The 19023-nt window shown below is 38.4% G+C and overlaps 1 protein-coding gene across 1 annotated transcript in view; it reads right to left on the reverse strand.

The window, feature by feature from the left end:
* SPTBN5 (spectrin beta, non-erythrocytic 5) overlaps window positions 1–19023 on the reverse strand; it is a 92818-nt gene that overhangs the window by 50358 nt on the left and 23437 nt on the right. The window contains exons 20-33 of the mRNA XM_077180556.1: window positions 18642–18741; window positions 17909–18079; window positions 17656–17820; window positions 16687–16913; window positions 15942–16128; window positions 14602–14802; window positions 13444–13560; window positions 12713–12876; window positions 10925–11057; window positions 9515–9660; window positions 8233–8347; window positions 6235–6345; window positions 4876–5055; window positions 714–917 (exon numbers count right to left, since the gene is read on the reverse strand). Of these exons, the coding sequence (XP_077036671.1) occupies window positions 714–917; window positions 4876–5055; window positions 6235–6345; window positions 8233–8347; window positions 9515–9660; window positions 10925–11057; window positions 12713–12876; window positions 13444–13560; window positions 14602–14802; window positions 15942–16128; window positions 16687–16913; window positions 17656–17820; window positions 17909–18079; window positions 18642–18741 (2221 nt within the window). The remainder of the gene's footprint in view (window positions 1–713; window positions 918–4875; window positions 5056–6234; window positions 6346–8232; window positions 8348–9514; window positions 9661–10924; window positions 11058–12712; window positions 12877–13443; window positions 13561–14601; window positions 14803–15941; window positions 16129–16686; window positions 16914–17655; window positions 17821–17908; window positions 18080–18641; window positions 18742–19023) is intronic.

Here is a 19023-nt window from a genome sequence, read left to right on the forward strand (position 1 = left end):
TAGCTACCATAGTCATACAGTGCAATATTCAGCAAATTTTCAGGAAATAGCTTGGTGAGATGGGAGAGTAACTTGCATAAACTCTGCATTTTTCTGAAGGTATTCAAGAGACATGTTAATGAATTATCAGGGGAGAAATGAGCTGGTAGGTACTGGAAAAGAAATAAATGCTTTGAGAATCTTAGAAGCTATTTGTCTTGAGTAAACTGACATTTTGATTTAAATCTTTCATTTCCAGGGAGTATATTTTACTAGTATATTTTCTAGTGTAATGTTTTTCTACAGAAAAGGTTTCAGTCAATCTTTAAACTCTCTCATATGTGTTTTCATTCTTTGGTTGACAGGATTTTGTCCAGACTGTCCTGGTGTAGGTATACCACTGTAATACAAAGTGTAGCACTTGTTTGAAAATCAAGTTTGGGAAGTTTGTAGAGTTGACTCCGTGGCTCAGAACATGGTGAAATTCTTGAAAGAGTCCAGATTTGCTGCAGGGGGCCTTTAGGAAATGCCTCTACACATCTGCTGCTGGAGTTAGAAATGAAGCAGATGTTTTTGTGCCCAAGATAGGTCACATACCGAGGCAAATGTAGGTCATGCACAGGGACAAGTGAGTATGTGACTTGTATCTCACAGTGTGATAAAATACAGAATCATAGTTACCTTGGGGTCCAGTGCTGAATATGTATGACTGAGCTCAGAGGAGTTTCAATTACCTCTTTTGATGGCATTTCCTCGTCTTGCAAGAGGGACTGTCCTAGCTGTACAACGTGACTGTACTTCTCTTCTCGTGCCTCGATCTCGGCCAGCAGCTGCTGATGCTGGGTGAGTCTCAGGCTGCTGGTAGATATGTCCCGAATAGACTCCTTGGCTCTCATTTCCCTTATTATTTCTGCTGTCCATAAGAAATAGTCCCATACCTGGAAGCCCAGAAAATATGGAAATTCAGGTTAGGGCTCAAGCTTAGGTTAGCAGGTAGGAAAATCTAAGGCTGACTCTTCAACTTTTCAACTTTAAGAAAATAATAGGTAATAAAATCATAGATAAATAAAATATTTCATTAGTGCTTGCAGTATTTCTATGAATTTCATAAGGATGGATAACACAACTGCAGGAATTCCTATATACTGTGTTACATGATGTATGGTATCATAATCAAACTGTCATATCATATCAGTGGCAGCATGATATAATTTATTGCCCTTTAATCCATCTTTATTAAAGTATTTTCTGATGTGATTCCCTCATAAAGGATAAACCTACGTTTATGTGGTCACTGTTAGGTCATCTTACATTTCTGTGAAAACTTTTGCTTATACAAGTCTATTGGAAAATTAGATAATGCACATATCCTAAAATGAGAGTGAGAATTTTCAGGAAAAAAACAAATGCACTCTAATAGAACTGGGAAAAGGGTAAATCACAGGTCAGAAGAAATTGCATAAGCATATTATGTATGTAGAACTATAGGACTGAGATTGGGAGGAACAAGTATGTCATGCTAGTTTACTTTCAAAATATGATGAACCAATAAATACATTTGCAATAACTCCAAATGAGTGAAGCAATTCTGAGCATGAAAATGCTAAAACAAATCTCTGAGGTTTATTTTTAAACTGTGATTGAAGAAAACTGTACAAGTAAAAATACTTTGTTCTCTGAATGTCTTTTTCTCCATTTGATTCTATACTTCAACAGTCTCTTACTTTAGGCATCTTATTTGAATCTGCAGGAGGAGTTTTGCTCTTATGTCAGTAGGTAAAAACTAGGACTGTGAGGGATATACAAGGGATTATCGATGGTGATTAAAAGTGGTTATAGTTTAGCTATGTCTGGATTAATTTATTCAATTTTTAGGTAGTAAATGGTCTTTCAGGTTTATAAGATTTATTTTAAAGTACTATTATTTATAGTAAGTGCTGAAGAAAAATTCTCTTTTATTGCAGAAAACTAGATTTTTTTTGTTTATCTTTTAAATGGTTGCTGGCTTTTTCACTGAAGGAAAATATGTAATGGAAATAGATTCTTGGCTGCTCCATTCTACCCATAGATTTTTGTTCATATAATGAAAATCTTGTAAAGACAGACAGGAAAAAAAAATCAGAAAAGCATCAGAAAATTGAAACTGGCCAATCTGGGGTCTTGACTTTAGCCTTTAAAGCCAAGATACTGCTTTTTTAAAGCCAGTGAACACAGCTACTAAATGACTCTTTAAAAAGACTGTGGTCCTTTTAAATGGGCCCATGGTAGTGCACACCTGTTGGCATAATTTCAATTTGTAGAACTAATTCCTTCACACAGCTGGATGTCACTGTAGACACTGACATTGCACTTGGCACTGCAAATGTCTAAAACTCCCTGAGATTTTTGAGCTAAGCATAAGGAAAAAATCCATAAGCCTCAGGATATATAATGCAATGGAACAAGTCAAGAGCCAATAAGAGGTTACTGGACTACCACTGCCAGCAATATTTAAGGATAGAGTAGGCATCAGTCTGTGGGAAACTCCTGAGCAGAGCCTGACTCTGATTGTGCAGATCCTAGCACAAACTTCACAGTAAGAGCCTCAGATCATTCAGAAATACTTTGAGTCTGTGTCTGCACTCATCTTCCTTCACAAAGTTCCATGGAAGATCTGAAGCCCTCTGCTGTGCTGTGTGTTGTCAGTTAGGTTCAGCTCTGCTATTTAATCACATTAAAGTTGTAGTTGCTGGGGTGTAAGGAGATACACTAGATGATGGTGCAGAATTCTCATTTTATAGAAATTGATTTTTTTGTTTGTTTGTTTCAGTTAACCTGTGGATGATTTTTAAATGAAAAGGCCCTGTGGACGGCAAATGAACAATATAATGGAAAAAGTACTCTGAGCAGCTTTGACTAACATTCAATTTGTGCACCTCTTGGCACAGCTGAAAGAGGAAAGGCAAAGTTGCCTCTTTGCCTTCAGCAGTTTGGGTGATATTCTGCAGCAAAGCTGCTCTAACCTACAGTAGAGTTTCTGAAATTTTTACAGTTATATAGCCATGGTTGCATAATCCTGCCTTGTCCCATCTGGGCAGCAAGACAGGCTTACCAAATTGCAGAACCAGCTCTTCACTTCTTCAGGAATTATTGTCACATAAGGAGGTGAAAATTGAGAGGATTGGGAATACTTTTTGCCATCAGCCTGACATCAGAGACAGGGAGTTGCCTGAGGCATAGTCCCATCTAGACACATTGCTGAGAATATGGTCACATGGCTTTGTCATTTTGTTTAATGATGTCAAGAGTCATGGAATCAAAGGACACACTGGCAGAGCAAGACATGAGCTATAAATTTGTCATTCAGACCACAGGCTGCATCACACATTTCAGACAAAATTCAAACCAAAGGTGTTTTGCATCATTCCAGCAATAAAAATTAGAATAACACTCCCAGAGGATGGGGACAACTTAACATTTTTTTATCTGAAGTCAAAAACTAAATCTATGATGTAAGCTATGAAGTAAATCAATAAAGAAGTGAACTCTGAGTGACTACATTTTAATGGTCAAATCCACCAAGATCCACCTTCTGATGAAAATGCCTCCAGGCTGAAGACTTCAAGAATCCAATATATATGATAGAAAAATACATTCTAAAAGTTTGCCTTGTTCTTCCTATGAGTCCTAGATACTGTTAGAAAGACAGTGGGCAAATGAACTTTTCACCTACATCAGTAGATTCACACTAATTTTCCCCATCAACAGTTCTGCACATGATGGTGGAACTTATAGCAGTTGGAAAACAAACCAAACCCTCAAACCCCCCAAACTGCCATAAACATCCTTTATCTCTAACTACATAACATTTCTTTGTATAAAATATGACAGGTAATGCTAATTTAAACACTTATAAGAGACTTAAAGTGGATTAATTGAATATGCAGATGCCTCTCATGCTAAAAAAACCAACCATGTACACTCTGTTGTGGTCTTGATCCCAGATCAGAACCCTAAGACAAACTTGCAGCAAGTTTTTTCCAGGTGAACATACTCCGGACATTCTGCTTCCCACTAAAAATGGAAGCAGAACATGAACTACCAGAAGTATTTTGTTCTTCAACTGTTCCAAGTGTAACTATTGACACAATAGTTACACTTGGAACAGTTGAAGAATAAAAAAATGTAAATGCATTCTTGAAATCTACATTAGCAACTCCTTTCATGATATAAGGGGGTACTCTTGCTGGTTTAGCACCTGCAGTGCTTGCAGCAATAATCTACTGATCTGCAGTGGGGTAGCTCAAGTGCCTTCACTGAGACTACTGACATTTGCAGAGTATTCCATGGCAAATCACAGCTCAGTGACCTCCTGAGTTCTTTGGACACAAAGCAACTGTGCATTGCTGATTTTGATGCTATGCTGATATATCCATGTCCCTGTTTGAGCAGCTTGAGAGGTTAGTGCAAAAATCAGTGAGTTGTATTCGATACGTGCTGTGAGGTAAGTGAACCAAGGGTTATTGCATGCCCTGAGAGAGAGAGAGAACAAACTTTTATGCATTATAAATGGGACAGTAACATCTCTTTCTGTCACTCTTACTCAGTGGAAATTGCAAAGACTTTGAAAAGATTACTGCTACTCCTGCAAAGCGGTGACTGCTTCTGACAGCTGACAATTATTCCTTACACCTCTGGATGGAAGCTTCTATTCTTACAGAAGGTAAAAAAATCCTTATCCTATAGAAAAGATCCTTATCCTCTAACGCCTTTCTAAATATCAACGAGCACGAAATGTTTGATTGATAACACAGAGAGCACTTGCAGCCTTTTCCAGTTTGGAAGTGAACCTCTGATTCACACCCACTGCAGGCAACCTTCCCTGAGTAGTGAGGGACAAAGGGCAGAAGTGCTTACATGTGCCTGAAACTCATAGAGCTTGTAGGCTTGTTCCAGGAGTCTCCTGCGCTGCTCCACTTTGGACTTCAGGGCCTTCCAGTTGGTCACTATTGCCTGCTGCTTTGCCTTCAGGTCTTCCACCTGCTTCTTGGAGCAATAGGGGAGCACCTGATCTGCAGAGTGGATCAGCTCCTGCAGCTGTGCACAGGGGGTGAAAGAAGAGGGTTAGAAGGAGAGCGTCATGGAGATCCTGCTAATATTAGAAAAGTTCTGATAAGTGCTATCTTTTCTGTACATGAAAATACAATTCAAGCAACATTTTCTGACTTAACTTTTCTCATACTAAAAAAAAACCCTCTATAATGTCTGTTGTATGGAGTAATAGTGACATCCAGTGTTTGTCAAGGCTCATCACAACAGTGATTTTTCAGATTTGTTTTCCCTTTTTTACTACACCATTTATTATGTGGATAATGAAAGTAGTATTATAATTGCTGTTATAATGCAAGTAATAGCAAACCAATTTTTTCCTCATTGACCATACAGCTTAACTGTGACTACATTCTCTTCATGCATGTCTCATGTTTTCTAACCATTGAAAGTAACGAGAAGTTGATGGGATCAATTCTAATGTTACTGCCCCAAGGCAAAAATATTTGAGGCCACTGATAAGTAATAACTTCAGATATCTCAGTAAGATAACTTCAGTAATCTCAGTATAACTCATGCTGTGTTTTACACTGTATATACTATTGTATACTATTACATATATTATACAAGAGTGAAAACTCATGCTAGTTTTAAGTTTGCTGAAGCCAATCAAGTCTCCCATATGCAAGGTACCTGTTCTCATAAAATTTTACATATTTGAAAAATTTACATTTATTTACATTAAATTTACATATTTGTATTGTGAGTGCCATCCTTTTTCCTCACAGTCCAATTTGTACCGATATTAATTTTCTCTGCACATAAAACTGATTCTGGATTTTTTCTTGTAATCACTTGGAACACTTTGAAGAAGACAATAAGCATATCACAAAGCCTGGCATAATCCTACATTTCAAACCATGATCAAAAATATCCCTGTGAATTACTTAAATAGTCATATTGAACTACTGTCAGCAGTTATTACAGTATGTGCCTTATTTGAAAAGTTTTAATTACCTACTTTATCACTGCTATCAGACCTTGACTATATTAAAAAACCCAGAAAATGAAGGAAAATCACTAGAGATTTCCAGGCTTTCTGTGAGAGACTGTAATAATTTGGTTCATTATTATTATGAACTCTATGAACCAAATTATTATTATTATGCTTATCTTGGAAAGCTGAACTTTGGTTACACATTGAAGACCACAAAGGACTGCCCTTACCTGCTGCTCATTCCCAGAGAGCTCGTGCTCCAAGGCCACGTGGTTTCGGAGCTGGGTTTGCACACCTCTCATGTCCTTTGCAACATCATCTGGAATACTTTTGGACTTCTCCTAGAAAGAAGAAATCAGAGAAAGCTTTGGGTTCTTTCCCGTTTCCAAGCAAAACTCACTACAAGCCTACATTAAATAATATTGGGTACTCTAACTGATACTTCACACCTGAGGACATTCTGAGATACTCAACTATGATAGCTAAAAGGAAGTCAGAAAAATCACTCCTAGTAACTCACTTCTAAATATCTTAATGGCTAAACTATTCAAATGGACTGTTAGAAATGAAGGTTTGTGTCTTTCCTTGATCAGAAAATACAAGAAAATTTCTTACAGGCTTTGTGTTGGGAATCAGTCTTGAATACCTACTGCAGGGACTGTGAATTCTTAAAAGTAGCATTAACAAGCAACAGTTTCAGTCCATTCTTTGAGACACAGGTTGTCTTCCCATGAACCATTTTTAGATAAAATTTTGGTTATACATGCACAAGAAAGATTACTGTAAAGATGAGAGAAATGGAGGGACCGCTACATAAATGGAAACATTTTTTTAATTCAGCAAAGGTTCTGAATGGATGTAGTTGTTACCCAGATATGCATTGGAAATGTATGCAAAATGAAAAGGCATTTCAGCTGGACAACGGCACTGTCACTACAATTATTAGAAATTTGTTCCAGGTCAGTTTAGGGAAAATTAGCAGAACATTTCTTACCATTGAAGAACTACATTTCTGCAACAGAATCACAGGCTAGTTTGGGACACCAACAGTGAATCTTGGTAAGGTGCTATAGAAGGAGATGCATGTTGTAGTTGCCTGTACTATGATGGCGCTGGAGCTGTGACTTAAGCAAGGCCTTCTAGTACTATGTTCCTCTGAGAACAGCTTTCCCTAGTAGGCTTCTGACCAGGGTACACAGGAAGGAATGGATGAGATGACTGCTCTCCCTCCCTGATGTGAAGCTATTAACAAGATGCAATGCAAGAAGGCTGTAGTGGTTGCCTGGACCAAACTCAGCATGGGGGTAAACCAACAGCTGGTCTGTGAGGTGTTTTTGAACCCTTACTTGTCACTGTCTCAGCATTAACTACTTCATCATTGAACTTAAATAAGCACCAGGTTCTGAAAACCCCAGGTGGTAAATGGTGAAATATTATGTTTGATTTTCTCTTCATGACTGGGGAAGAAAACAGGAATAACATGGTTGAATAGGGTAGCCTCTGCCAGCACAAACAAGTAGAAAATTCATCACATGTAACCAAACAAAGCCTGTTGCCTTGCAAACAGTGGAACTCCTTGGATCACTGCCTCCTGTAAACATCTGCGTTAGGGAAACCACACCTCTCATTACAGCAAGGATGTGGTTTCTCTGTGAAATTCTTCAGGATGTTCAGATAAAACAGAAGGCTGAAGATTTTTTTTGGGAGACTTCTCCCCCTAGTTTTCATGCTGGGACAGTTTGAAATTATTGCCAGTACTGGGCACTGGAATGAGAGGAAAAGATTTTTGGCTCAGCTTTTCACTTCAGATCTCATGATTGCCTGACAACTTTCCAGGCTAATGGTCACTGTAATCCAAACAAATGCCTTTTTCAGAGGAGAGTTCTTCAGCACACATAAAACTGCAACAGTGTACAAGAACCACCATGGTAAGGCAGTAGTTTCTTAGGCCTGATGACTGCAAACTACATCACTGTATGCATTGCACTGTGAGGCACCTTAGTGCAAACCCTGATCTTCTCAGCTTTTCCCACAGATCAGCAACTCCAGCTCCACCTTGTTTCACCAGTGATTCTCATAAGGTAACCAGTCATGTGTCTAAGATTTACTCAGGATTTGAAGTCAGCAGTAAGAATGCTGAGAATCATAAGAATATTCCACAAAAAAAAAAAAAAAAAAAAAGCACAAATAAAGTTTGCATTATATGAAATTTTCCTATGAATTTTTACCTCAATATGGGCCAGAGCATCTGTCAGATCTTGGTAGCACTTGTGAATAGCCTCAGCATCTCTCAGCTGCTCACCTCGTGATCTGGTCATTTCCAACAGTTCCTCCCAAGAGTTCCTTCAAGGTAGAATGGGGAAAAGAACAATGTAAAACATTTAAACTAGGAATAAAGGAGACCAACAGTCTAAAGAAATACTGAAAACAGAACCTGTTCTTGCTTAGATTTTAATTCCTGCCTTTAAATTCTGTTGGAGTAATTCTCTGAATGGCAGCATGTCTCTCACCCTACTCTGTCCTCCTGTTTGCTCCAGGAACTTAAAGAAATGGTCCTATTTAAGAGTTCCCCCCTCAATTGCACTTTTCAGGTTTTATATGCAGTACTTGGAGTACCGAGCATATAATCATAGAATATCCTGAGTTGGGAAAGACCCACAAGAATCATTAAAATCCAACTCCTGGCCCTGCACAGAACACCCCAAGAATCACACCATGCATCTGATGCATTCTTGAACTCAGGGTGATGTGACTGCTTCCCTGGGGAGCCTGTTTCAGTGCCCAACCACTCTCTGGGTAAAAAACCTCTTCCTAATATCCAACTTAAGCTTCCCTTGACTCAGCTTCAGGCCATTCCGTTGGTCCTGTCACTGGTCATCACAGAGAAGAGATCAACCTCTGCCTCTCCTCTTTCCCTCACGGGAAAGTTGCAGACTGCAGTGAGGTCTCCCTTCAGTCTTCTCCAGACTGAACAGACCAAGTGACCTCAGCCACTCCTCATATGAGGAGCTTCCCCTCAAGGCCCTTCATCATCCTCATGGCCTCCTTTGGACGCTCTCTAATAGCTTAATAACTCTCTTATATTGTGGTGACCACAGCTGCCTGCAGATACACTTCTCCTTTGGGCCAGTTTGGACTGATGCCAGAACTAAGAAGCGCAGAGCATCTCAATGTTATTCTGCAGAGCAGTGATGGGGTTCAAACTCAAAAAAAAGAAGCAATAAAAAGCATCTAAACTCCGAGCCTTTCAGCTGGTGATCCTGTTTCAAAGGGCAAAGGAAGTTCACCTTGTAAAACACCTCCAAAGCAATTTACAAGAAGCCAGAACAGCAAGTATGATGTTTATTTTTAAATGAAGCTGGAAGCAATTCTGTGTGAGCAAACTACATAGTTTGCAATTAGAGAATCAGGAGGACATGCCTTATCCCTTCCTAGTTTCTTGTTACTTCCTCCTCCTTGAGAGCAGATGGAAAGGAGAAAAGCATTTTAGACCTAACAGAATGCTCCTACCTTAGTTGTTTCTGCATCTGCCGAATTTCCCAGGACTCTGAATACCCTTGGCTCAGCAAGTTGTCTGCCTGCTGCTGGAAAGCCACAACTCTTTTCCCAGCTGCTTCCAACTGATGTCGGAATGTATCGTATTTGGCACAAAGTTGCTTTAGAAGGGAAAACAAGAATAAAGAGAAAACCCCTTTTGAGTGCTCTCTTTTTCCAAACGTACCTGCTCATCAGAACACAGCCATAAAACATATAATAAGCTGATAATTCTTAGAGACAGACAAACTTCAGAGAATGACAGGATTCTACCTTCAAAGACCATGAGAAGCTTCAAACTCTTAGTGAAACATGAGGTTTGTGATGCAGATGGGAGGCATAAACATGATTACTGGGAATAGAAATAAGCATTCTATGTGCAATGAATTTCAATTATAAAATTATATGGTTTTACTTAATGAACGTGTTAGCGTTCAAAAACACATAATCACAGAAGCGATTATATGCGGTGCTTTTTATTGAAGAGCTCTGGGAATCGGGGTGATTTCCACCCAAATCTGATTCCGACCATACATTCAAGGTGAACGTGTTTTATACTCTATTGTTATATAACTTTCATGATAATTATCAAACTTATATTGTTCTATTGTATACACAGATTTCAGCTAAACATAGCCCCCTTTAAATTTCCAACATAGTTTCTCACGATTCTTCTTATGGTTATATAATAATTACATTTAACTACTAAACAAGCATCACATCTAACAATTATATCATTTATCATACTGCTTACGCAGGTGCAGTGATCTGAGAAAATACAAGGCCTAATATTTTCAAAGACTATTTTTAACATTTTCCAGGGCTCCACTATCAAACGCAAATGCGTATTCAGTGCTGTAAATGGATAATATAATCTGATTTTAAGGTTTAAGACACAAGCTATTTTGAAATAAATAATAAATATTATAAAAATTAAGATGAACAGGTGAATTGTAGTGATTTCTAACAGGCTGACATTGCAGTGATTTGTAACAGGCTGACATTAGATTGGTTTCTATGCCACGTGAGAGGTCTGTATATCAGCAATCACAATTAAAAAGAAAAAAAAAAAAGAAAAAAAATCCTAAATGGATACCATACTGAAATATCTACTTACTAAAAATAGAAAAGATTTGCTCTCTGAAGGTGTAGACATTTTAGCATGCAGTTGTTTCAGACAGTTCAGACCTCATGGTAACGGGATGCAATGCTGCCTGTTCTTCAGTCCTTCCCATCCACTTCACCCTTTTCTCTTCCCATCTTCCAGTTATTTATACTTACTTCTTACTTTATCTTTTAAGTTTTCAAGGACAACCTTAGTATCTGTTTATAGTCTCACTACATACAGTTTATTTGATTTTTTAATCTGCTACTCAAAAAACTCACCAAAACATGTTCATAATCATTTCCATAGTCTTCAGAGCTGGCTGTTTGTTTCTGCTGAGTGATCCAGTCTTCCAGATCTTCATATTCTTGTAGAAACTCATGCAAGAGAAGAGTTTCATCAAGTTTCTTCCCTCTGTTGGGGGAAGGAGACAAGATAATATAATTAATAATAAAAGAGAAGGGCTATCAGTAACTTTCTTCCCATGAATCCCCAAAACCTCTCACCATCAAAACGCATTCTCTGTAATGAAAGAGCTGATTATTTCTCATATTTGGAAATGATGATTTTAGGATGGCAGCTGTCAGACAGGTTTTTCTTGGGGTTTGTTATTGCTTTTGCTGGGTTTTTTTCTTTCCATGAGAAAGAATCCCCTTTATTTTTTCCAGATCTGTCCTGATCTGTCTTTCTAAAGATAATTGAATAACTTGTGAAAATGAGAAGGAATTATTTCCTGAGCATCAGGAAAGCAGATGCTATGAAAGCCTTTGGATGCAATTCTCATATTGCCTGTGTGGCAGAATTGCTCCAACCTGTTACATATTTCCAATGGTCTAGATTACTTTATAATTCAGTCAGACACGTTATGGGGCTTCCACAGCAAAAAAAAAAAAAAAAAAAAAAAAAATTTCCATATGTCAGCCTGCCATTGTGCAAATATTTCAGAAAAGAAGAATCTGGCTTCCCAGTTTAAGTCACAAATGTTCATCATAAGAGATGTAACTTGTTAAGAGTCCAGCCCAAGGAGAATGCAGACGAGAGGTGCAAACCAGAGCACCAATAAGGTGCCACAAGATACAGGTTAATATTTAGAAAAATGAAAACATTTCTGTGTTCAACACACAGAAGTGTTTTGATATTTCTAGATTATTTCTTTTTCTGAACTTTTCATTCACAGGTTTTTCTATAGATGCTTTTACTTTTTCAACTGTAAACAAGATTAAAAATGAAAGGTGAAATACCAGCATTTTCTTTAGATCTAGATATTCTAGTATTCAGATTAATTTATTTGTTATTCTGCTTGCAGAATCCTCTTCCTTTTCTGAGTGAAATTTTTGTGGGGGAAAAATCAAAGTTGTTCAGACATTTTTTCCATTTTTTCCTTTCTGAAAACAAACTATAAGTGTTAAAATCCTTTTCACAAGCCAACTGTCCTGTTGTAAATATCTTACTGTAATAATAACTGAAAGAAAGTGAAATTAAAAATAAAGGATTATTCAAGAATAAAAGCCTTCCCATACTAGCACAGTCACTGGGTATATAAATAAGTGAATTCATTATTGTGTCTCTTACGATATGTAAAGATCAAGTAATTTTAAAATAGCATTAAGGGAACATTCTAAAAATATTTTTTACGATTGATAGCAGATTCGAAATACCACAAATGCAAGCCAGAATCTGGCGCCTGAAGTCACTTTACGAGAGGATGATTAAAGATAAAGAGGAAATTGGTAGATATCAAATCCTTAATATGCAGCAAAACTCCTTGAATAAATTGTAGAAGTCTTGTTTAGTAAAATGAAAAGCTCATAAATGCACAGAATTATAATATAGAAACAAGCAATTTCCTAAATATAATTGAAATAAGAGGAGATAATATAATTTAATTATAAAATGTAGAAGTAAAATAAAATTAATAACAAGAACAATATTATAATTATAATTATAATAAATTACTTATTTATAATATAATGAATATAAATTCCAGTGAAGTAACTGGAGATATCCTTTATTGATTTCAGTGGGCTTTGAATCTAATCTAGGATCCAAGGGGGAGTTCTGGTTTGTACCTTGCTGCTGCTAGCTCCTGCAGCTCCTGAAGTCTTGAATGAACTTGTTCCTTTGGTGCATCAACCTCAATATACTGGATGGAGCCCACAAGAGGAAGAGTTTGAGCACTTTCATTCAGTTCTTTCAACAAATCTTGGTAAATGGCAATCTCATGCTCCAGTGCCTGACAAAGAAAAACAGTGAATTGAGAGCCAGTTGTCTGAGATAGCCACTGTCTGTGAACAGCCTAGGGTGTAGTGACAAAGAAAAAGAAATATTTTTGGGAAGGATGGGACATTTCCAAGACTTGAATGATTTTTGATTATTTTCTAGCAACATTTAAAAAAATTGTACAGAAATTCAAACAATTAAATGAATAAAGACAATTAGAATTCCCTGATGGAATATTAGGTAGAGAAAAGTATTCCTGGATTAATACTTTATCTTTGATTTTAGGAAAAACTTACAAGGCTTCTGCACACATCTGTTGAAACTGAAAAGAAGATAGTCAGATTTGGCCTCAGAGGAATATGAGAATATTCACCATCCTCCTTTTCCCCCAAACTACATTTTACCAACCAAGTTAGTAAACTGCACTGATCTCTTCTATCAATTTACCCATATGTAGATATATATCGATGCAAAATGTTGTAGATGCCTGGGCACTCAACTACCAATAAGACAAACAATTTTATGACTGCAGAGGGACTAAAAGATCAGGCTAGCCCACAGAATTTAGGCAGTGAAATACCTTATGTTTCTTGATGAGTTTCAGTGTTCCATCTTCATCTTTACCGTAGTCCTTGCTTGTCACAAGTGGATATTTTTCTGCTATCCAAGCCTCCAGGTCTGATATATTCATTAAAAACTATCAGTTAAAGAGAAAACAAATAAGCTTCAACTTTCAAAACATTAATGACATTTTTTTCTTACCTAATAAATTCTAAATAGATGGTGCACTGTAAGACTTACTGTAATGTTTTATTTAATATTTAATTCACTATTCTCTGTGAAATCATAAAATTATGAAGAGATCAGAGATGGAAGATTTCAGTGCAGGATAACTAAGTGTATAATATCAGTGGGACATTTCTACTTCCTCTACCTGAGAAGTTCAAATCACTGTAAGAATCAGGCTTCATAAAGTCTACGGTTCTGACAAGTGTGTTCATATATAGAGGAAATAAAGGCCAGATGATCGAATGGAATATACTTTAACTGGGGCTGTGAACTCCATGCAAATGCTGTTTATTTCTACAAAACTGCATGTACCACCTGAGTAACTGACTTCCTAAATGACCCACTGATGACAGAAAACTTGGATTATCGATATAAATATTTGCATGCCATTTTTAATTTTAATTTTTTTAAACAGGATAAGTGTGAAGGTCCAGAAGCCTATTGAAAAGAATAAAGTCAAACTCCTAACTTGTTCTGAGAGTATCTGAGAGTATTTGAGAGTATCTGTTCCTCAGTATCATTTTATTGCCTGGAAAATTGTTGCATGTAACAGGTAAAGAATGGATAGCACAAGAAATCCTCTCTTTTCTGATTTCCATGTCATAATTCTCCAGTATGAAGGGCCAGTTCAGGATTCATTACATCAATAAGCTGAAGCCTGAGACTGTGTAAAGACACAGAGAAAGGAGCTACTACTGGGAGAAATGTGTGTTCTGTGCACAGCTATACAGGATGGGTAGAGAACCCAAGGGAACCTGTAAGGTAGCAGGTGGAGAGTGGGAGCTGCATTCAGCTGTGCAGTCCAGACCTCTATTCCCATGAGTCTGGCCTCAAGCAGCTGGAGAGAATACCAGTCCCAGCAAAGCTGGTTTTTTTATTCACTTTAGCATTATGGTCCTCTTGTTTGTCTGAAGAAGCTACTGTGCAAGCTCTTTGCTTTAATTTGTACCTCCTGGAAGCCAACTGAGTGCTGCAGCTGCTTCATCCTTTCCTCAGAGGATGTCTCCAAGCCCCGCCAGGCAGTTAGAAGCTCCTGGCATTTCTCACTTATTTTCTGAGCTGATGGGTGCTGGTCTACAATCATTGTCTTTCCTTTATCCAGGACCCGCTGGACTTGCTGTTTGTGGGCATTCACTTCTGCCTGCAGTTCCTGGAAATGAGGGAAAAGAAAAAATAAGAATAAAGGATATGTGAGGACAAGTAAATTCTATGTGTTCCTAATCCTAAGCAAAACTGGCAGCTGGTGACAGTGGGCAGAGTACAGCAAGTGGACACCAGGACTGTCTTATTCCCTCAGCCTTGGTCAGTGGCGCCAGCCCACACACATAATGCTCTGCTCTTGATACTGCCATCGAGGGAGGAGGGAAGGGTCTGTAAGGAAGCAGCACACATCCCCTAACTTCCCTACACCAAAGTCCTCTTTTTACCATGCTCCTGACCCTTCCCCTGTCCAGCAGCCAGGGAGATTTGGGAGAAGGAGCAGATCACAGGCTGAGACAAAAAGCTGGTGGAATCAGAAAAAAATGTTGAGCTGGTGATGCAAAAATAAAATATCCAAGATGATGAAGGGGCTGGAGGATGATGCAAAGAGAGACACTGTCATCAGTACCATGAAAACTATTGGACTACTGCTCCATAAATCCTCCCCACCGGTCTTATAAATGTTCTCATGAAATTTGCAATTAAGGTGCTACAAAATCCAGCATTGCTTGTGGTGCAGGACAGCTGAGGTACCACTCTGGCTGTGAGGAACTGCTACAAAGAATCAAACTCCCCAGAAATTAATATTAACCTGTCCTTATAAATACAGTGACTGTAGCTTGTCCAGACCATTTTAAAATCTGTAGAGATTTAAGATAATTACTAAACGCCCATTATATGCTCTCCTAGAAAATCCAGTACACACAAACTTCAATATACAATTTATAATGAAGCCATAAGCAGAAAACTACAATAGTTTTATTTTGTTTACTCTTTTCCATGTAGTGTCAAATGCACTAGTTTTTTTTATCCTTTTTTAATGGGAAGAGCTATGCAATTTCTCACATTAATCATTCTCCATAATATGACAAATTTTGCAGTTCTCACAGGAATGTTGTATTTGTTCTGAAAATCATCACCACTCTGCTGATTTGTGTCAATCCACTGAACCATTTTATCTGGACCAGAGATGGAATCAGTGAATGTACTCATTGGAAGCTTTGACTGTGCAGGGGTGGTGCAGGTTTGTAGGCTGAGGTGAAGTGCAGTGGGTAACCACGCTATAAAAGACTTGAATAAAGGAGGTACCTTGTGCTTTTGCAACAGGTTTTGAGCCACATCCAAGGACTTCCCGCAGTTGGTGGAATGGGCAATAGGCAAGCGCTCATTGATCCAGTTCAGTTCCATGTCATGATAATGGTAGAACTCATAAAGATCCACAGCAGCTTCCAGCAACTTATGCCTCTCATAAAGAGGTGCTTGCAAAGACTCAAACCTAGGGGTCATCCATTAAATACATGTTAAAACAAAGCTTTTTCCTCATTCTGCCAAGGGAATTAGACAACAACACCATCATGGAGATTTTGAAGCACTGGACACTTCTTTGCAAATAAATTTCAATGTTTAGTAGCTGCTGCACATACAAGGATTGGCAAGCAGACCTACATGATAACATACATCCTTGGCAAGCAGACCTACATGATAACACTAAATGTAAGCAGAGAAAAAATTATTTACACTTTTAAAGTCCTAGGTTTGTCCTGTGATGTATTGAATGCTGGATCATTGTACCTCTTACAAAGCAGTGGATGAAGTGGGGATAAGAAAGGGACTAGAGGAGGAGTGCAGCTGGCAAGGAGCAGTGTTCAGTCATAAAGGTTGAGGTGGGTCAACAGGCAGCTGTGTAGGTACAGACCAGGTCCAGCTGGAAGGAAGAATCTTTCTCAAGTATGGGTTAAACTTAATCAACCAAGAGAATTTTTTAGAAGGTAGAATAAAAAATGCTATTTGTCACAAGAGGTGGTCGGGAACAAAAAACAGAGGGACACTGTACCTTTTCAGATATTTCTGTGTTTCATCCAGAATCCTCTGGGAGTCAAAGTGATTGGTGGCCATTTTCCTTGCATGAGATACAATGGCATTCATTTTCTCTGCCAGCTCACGTGTCTCATTTTCCAGCTGTCTGTGCTGCTTGAGTAGATCACGGCTGGAGCGCAAATCATGGCCTGTCTCAGATTCCTGAAGAACTTTCTCAATTTTCTCTATCTTCTTTTTGGCATCCTGCCAGGAAAAGATTACAGCACACTCATACTGTCTTTTCAACACTTTCTTTCACTCACCCCCTCCCTATGACAGCTTCCTGGACACAATTTTTTAATCCAATTGTCCTTTCTTGGTAATATGATGTCTGGATATCTCTAAGAGACATCTTCAGGGAATATTTTGTTTTGTGAACTATTTTGGAGTACTCTTCTCCCTGAAACACTAAAACACATCATTGAAAACAGTCTCTTTGAAATATCTTCAGCAACATAATATAGAAGAGTTACACAATCTTCAAAGACTTCAGATTATAGCTGTAACTCAACAGCAATTCCATTCATAGTGGTCTCACAACAGCTTCACAGCATATTGTCCTTGTTATAAAATTTGACTGGATGACCATGTGCTTAATACAGTGTCATGCCTGCAGCCCCAGACTGCCTCCAGGCAAGCAGTTATGTGTGCATAGCACTGACCCCTACAGAGTTTGGGCTGTTTTCCCAGTACAGGATGGCCACACAGATCCAGTGTTGAGCCCAAGTTCAACAGCCTGATGCTTTGCTGGCTGTTATCGTGCTCATAAATTTGAAGTTAGCTTGGACAGTATAATATTGGGGTTTCTTTCCAGGAGCTGTAGACGAAATGGAGACCTTAAAAACCACTTCTATCTGGATGGTATTCTCTTTTATGTGGTGTCCACACAATAGAGGAACCAGGCTCCTAGGCTATTTCTCCCCTCTGTTCCTCATGACTTCCTGACCTGCAGCAGTTCCATGAGCTGTTCCTGCTGTCCAGCTTGTCTCAGTTTGTCACCTCGCTCTATCATCTTGCCATACAATTCCCTCCACTTCCTCTGAAGCTCTGACATCTTCTCCTGGACAGAAACTGCAGCATAATGGTTGTCTTGAATCAATTTATTTCCTTTCTGGAGAAACACAGTGCATCACTTTATTAGCAGTCAGCATCTATGAATTTCGGTACAAGATGGAAAACAGCTCCAAAGCTGCCTTCACCTTTATCAGTGTTGTAAAGTGCTCCTCATTAGCCAACATTTCCTTCTCAGCAGCCTCATGCCACTTCAGCTTGCGTAGAACATTAGTTGGATCTCGATAGGATTCATCTGATGCAATCTTGTACTTCTCTTCCATCCATATCAAAAGCTCAGCAGCATCACGATTAAACTCCTTACAGAAAACAAACAGGATTAAATTGATTTAACTAATGAAGTATAATCTTGAACTATAGATGAAGTTTTAAGGCATCCTAATATCTCTTGGTCTCTTTTTTACCACATTTACTAATCTGTTGCCTGTAATTGTCAGTGAAGTTTTGCATTGTTGATAGAATATTTTAACCAGAAGAGAACCAATCCTCCAGTATAACTTCATATCTCAGCATAGAAACTAAGCTTGGTGCCAAAACTTTGATTAACTGCACTAAGTTATTAAGGCCCAGAACAATAGTAAGTAATGAACAGAATAAATTTAACCAGTAGACAAAGCATTCTGTTGATACTTTTCATTCAGAATCTCCTATTTTTTTAAAAAAAATTTCTATGGTTATAGCTTTGTAAGTTTTATTGCCAGCGCATCATCTGCTCCCTGGAAAACAAAGCTCTGTCCCACAGCCAAAGAGAAAGTGAGCTGTAGTAGGAATGTTCAGCACTTTGAGTTTTTGTCTCATATTAAGACAAAGGGTAAAATTCCAAATTCACAGATGCCTGACCAAATCTGCAGTATCAGTTACCTGTAGTTGTAGGGAATCCAACAACCTCTGTTTTCGCTTGGCATTGCTTTGTATCAGTTGCTCCCACCTTCTCCGGAGAGTGACCATTCTCTCTTCAATACTACCATGAAAAACAGAAAGTCCAATGCTGTACTAATACTGGTTTCCCTTGCTTATGCTGCAGTCATGACTGTGATATAAATGTAATCTAGTTTCTACGACTTTGCTGACAGGAAAAAGGGATATAAGGCTCTGTCCCATCACCATTTTGGGCTCACCTGGGGAGCAGGTATTGCTTGCTAGCTGGTCTGGATTTTCCTCTTGTATGGCTGTGTCACATTAGTGCACTGCAGCCATATACTGGAACACTGAGACCTCCCTCTGCTCTGAATATTCCATAGTT

This window comes from Agelaius phoeniceus, chromosome 6 (assembly GCF_051311805.1).
Source record: "Agelaius phoeniceus isolate bAgePho1 chromosome 6, bAgePho1.hap1, whole genome shotgun sequence".
NCBI classification, from domain to species: domain Eukaryota; kingdom Metazoa; phylum Chordata; class Aves; order Passeriformes; family Icteridae; genus Agelaius; species Agelaius phoeniceus.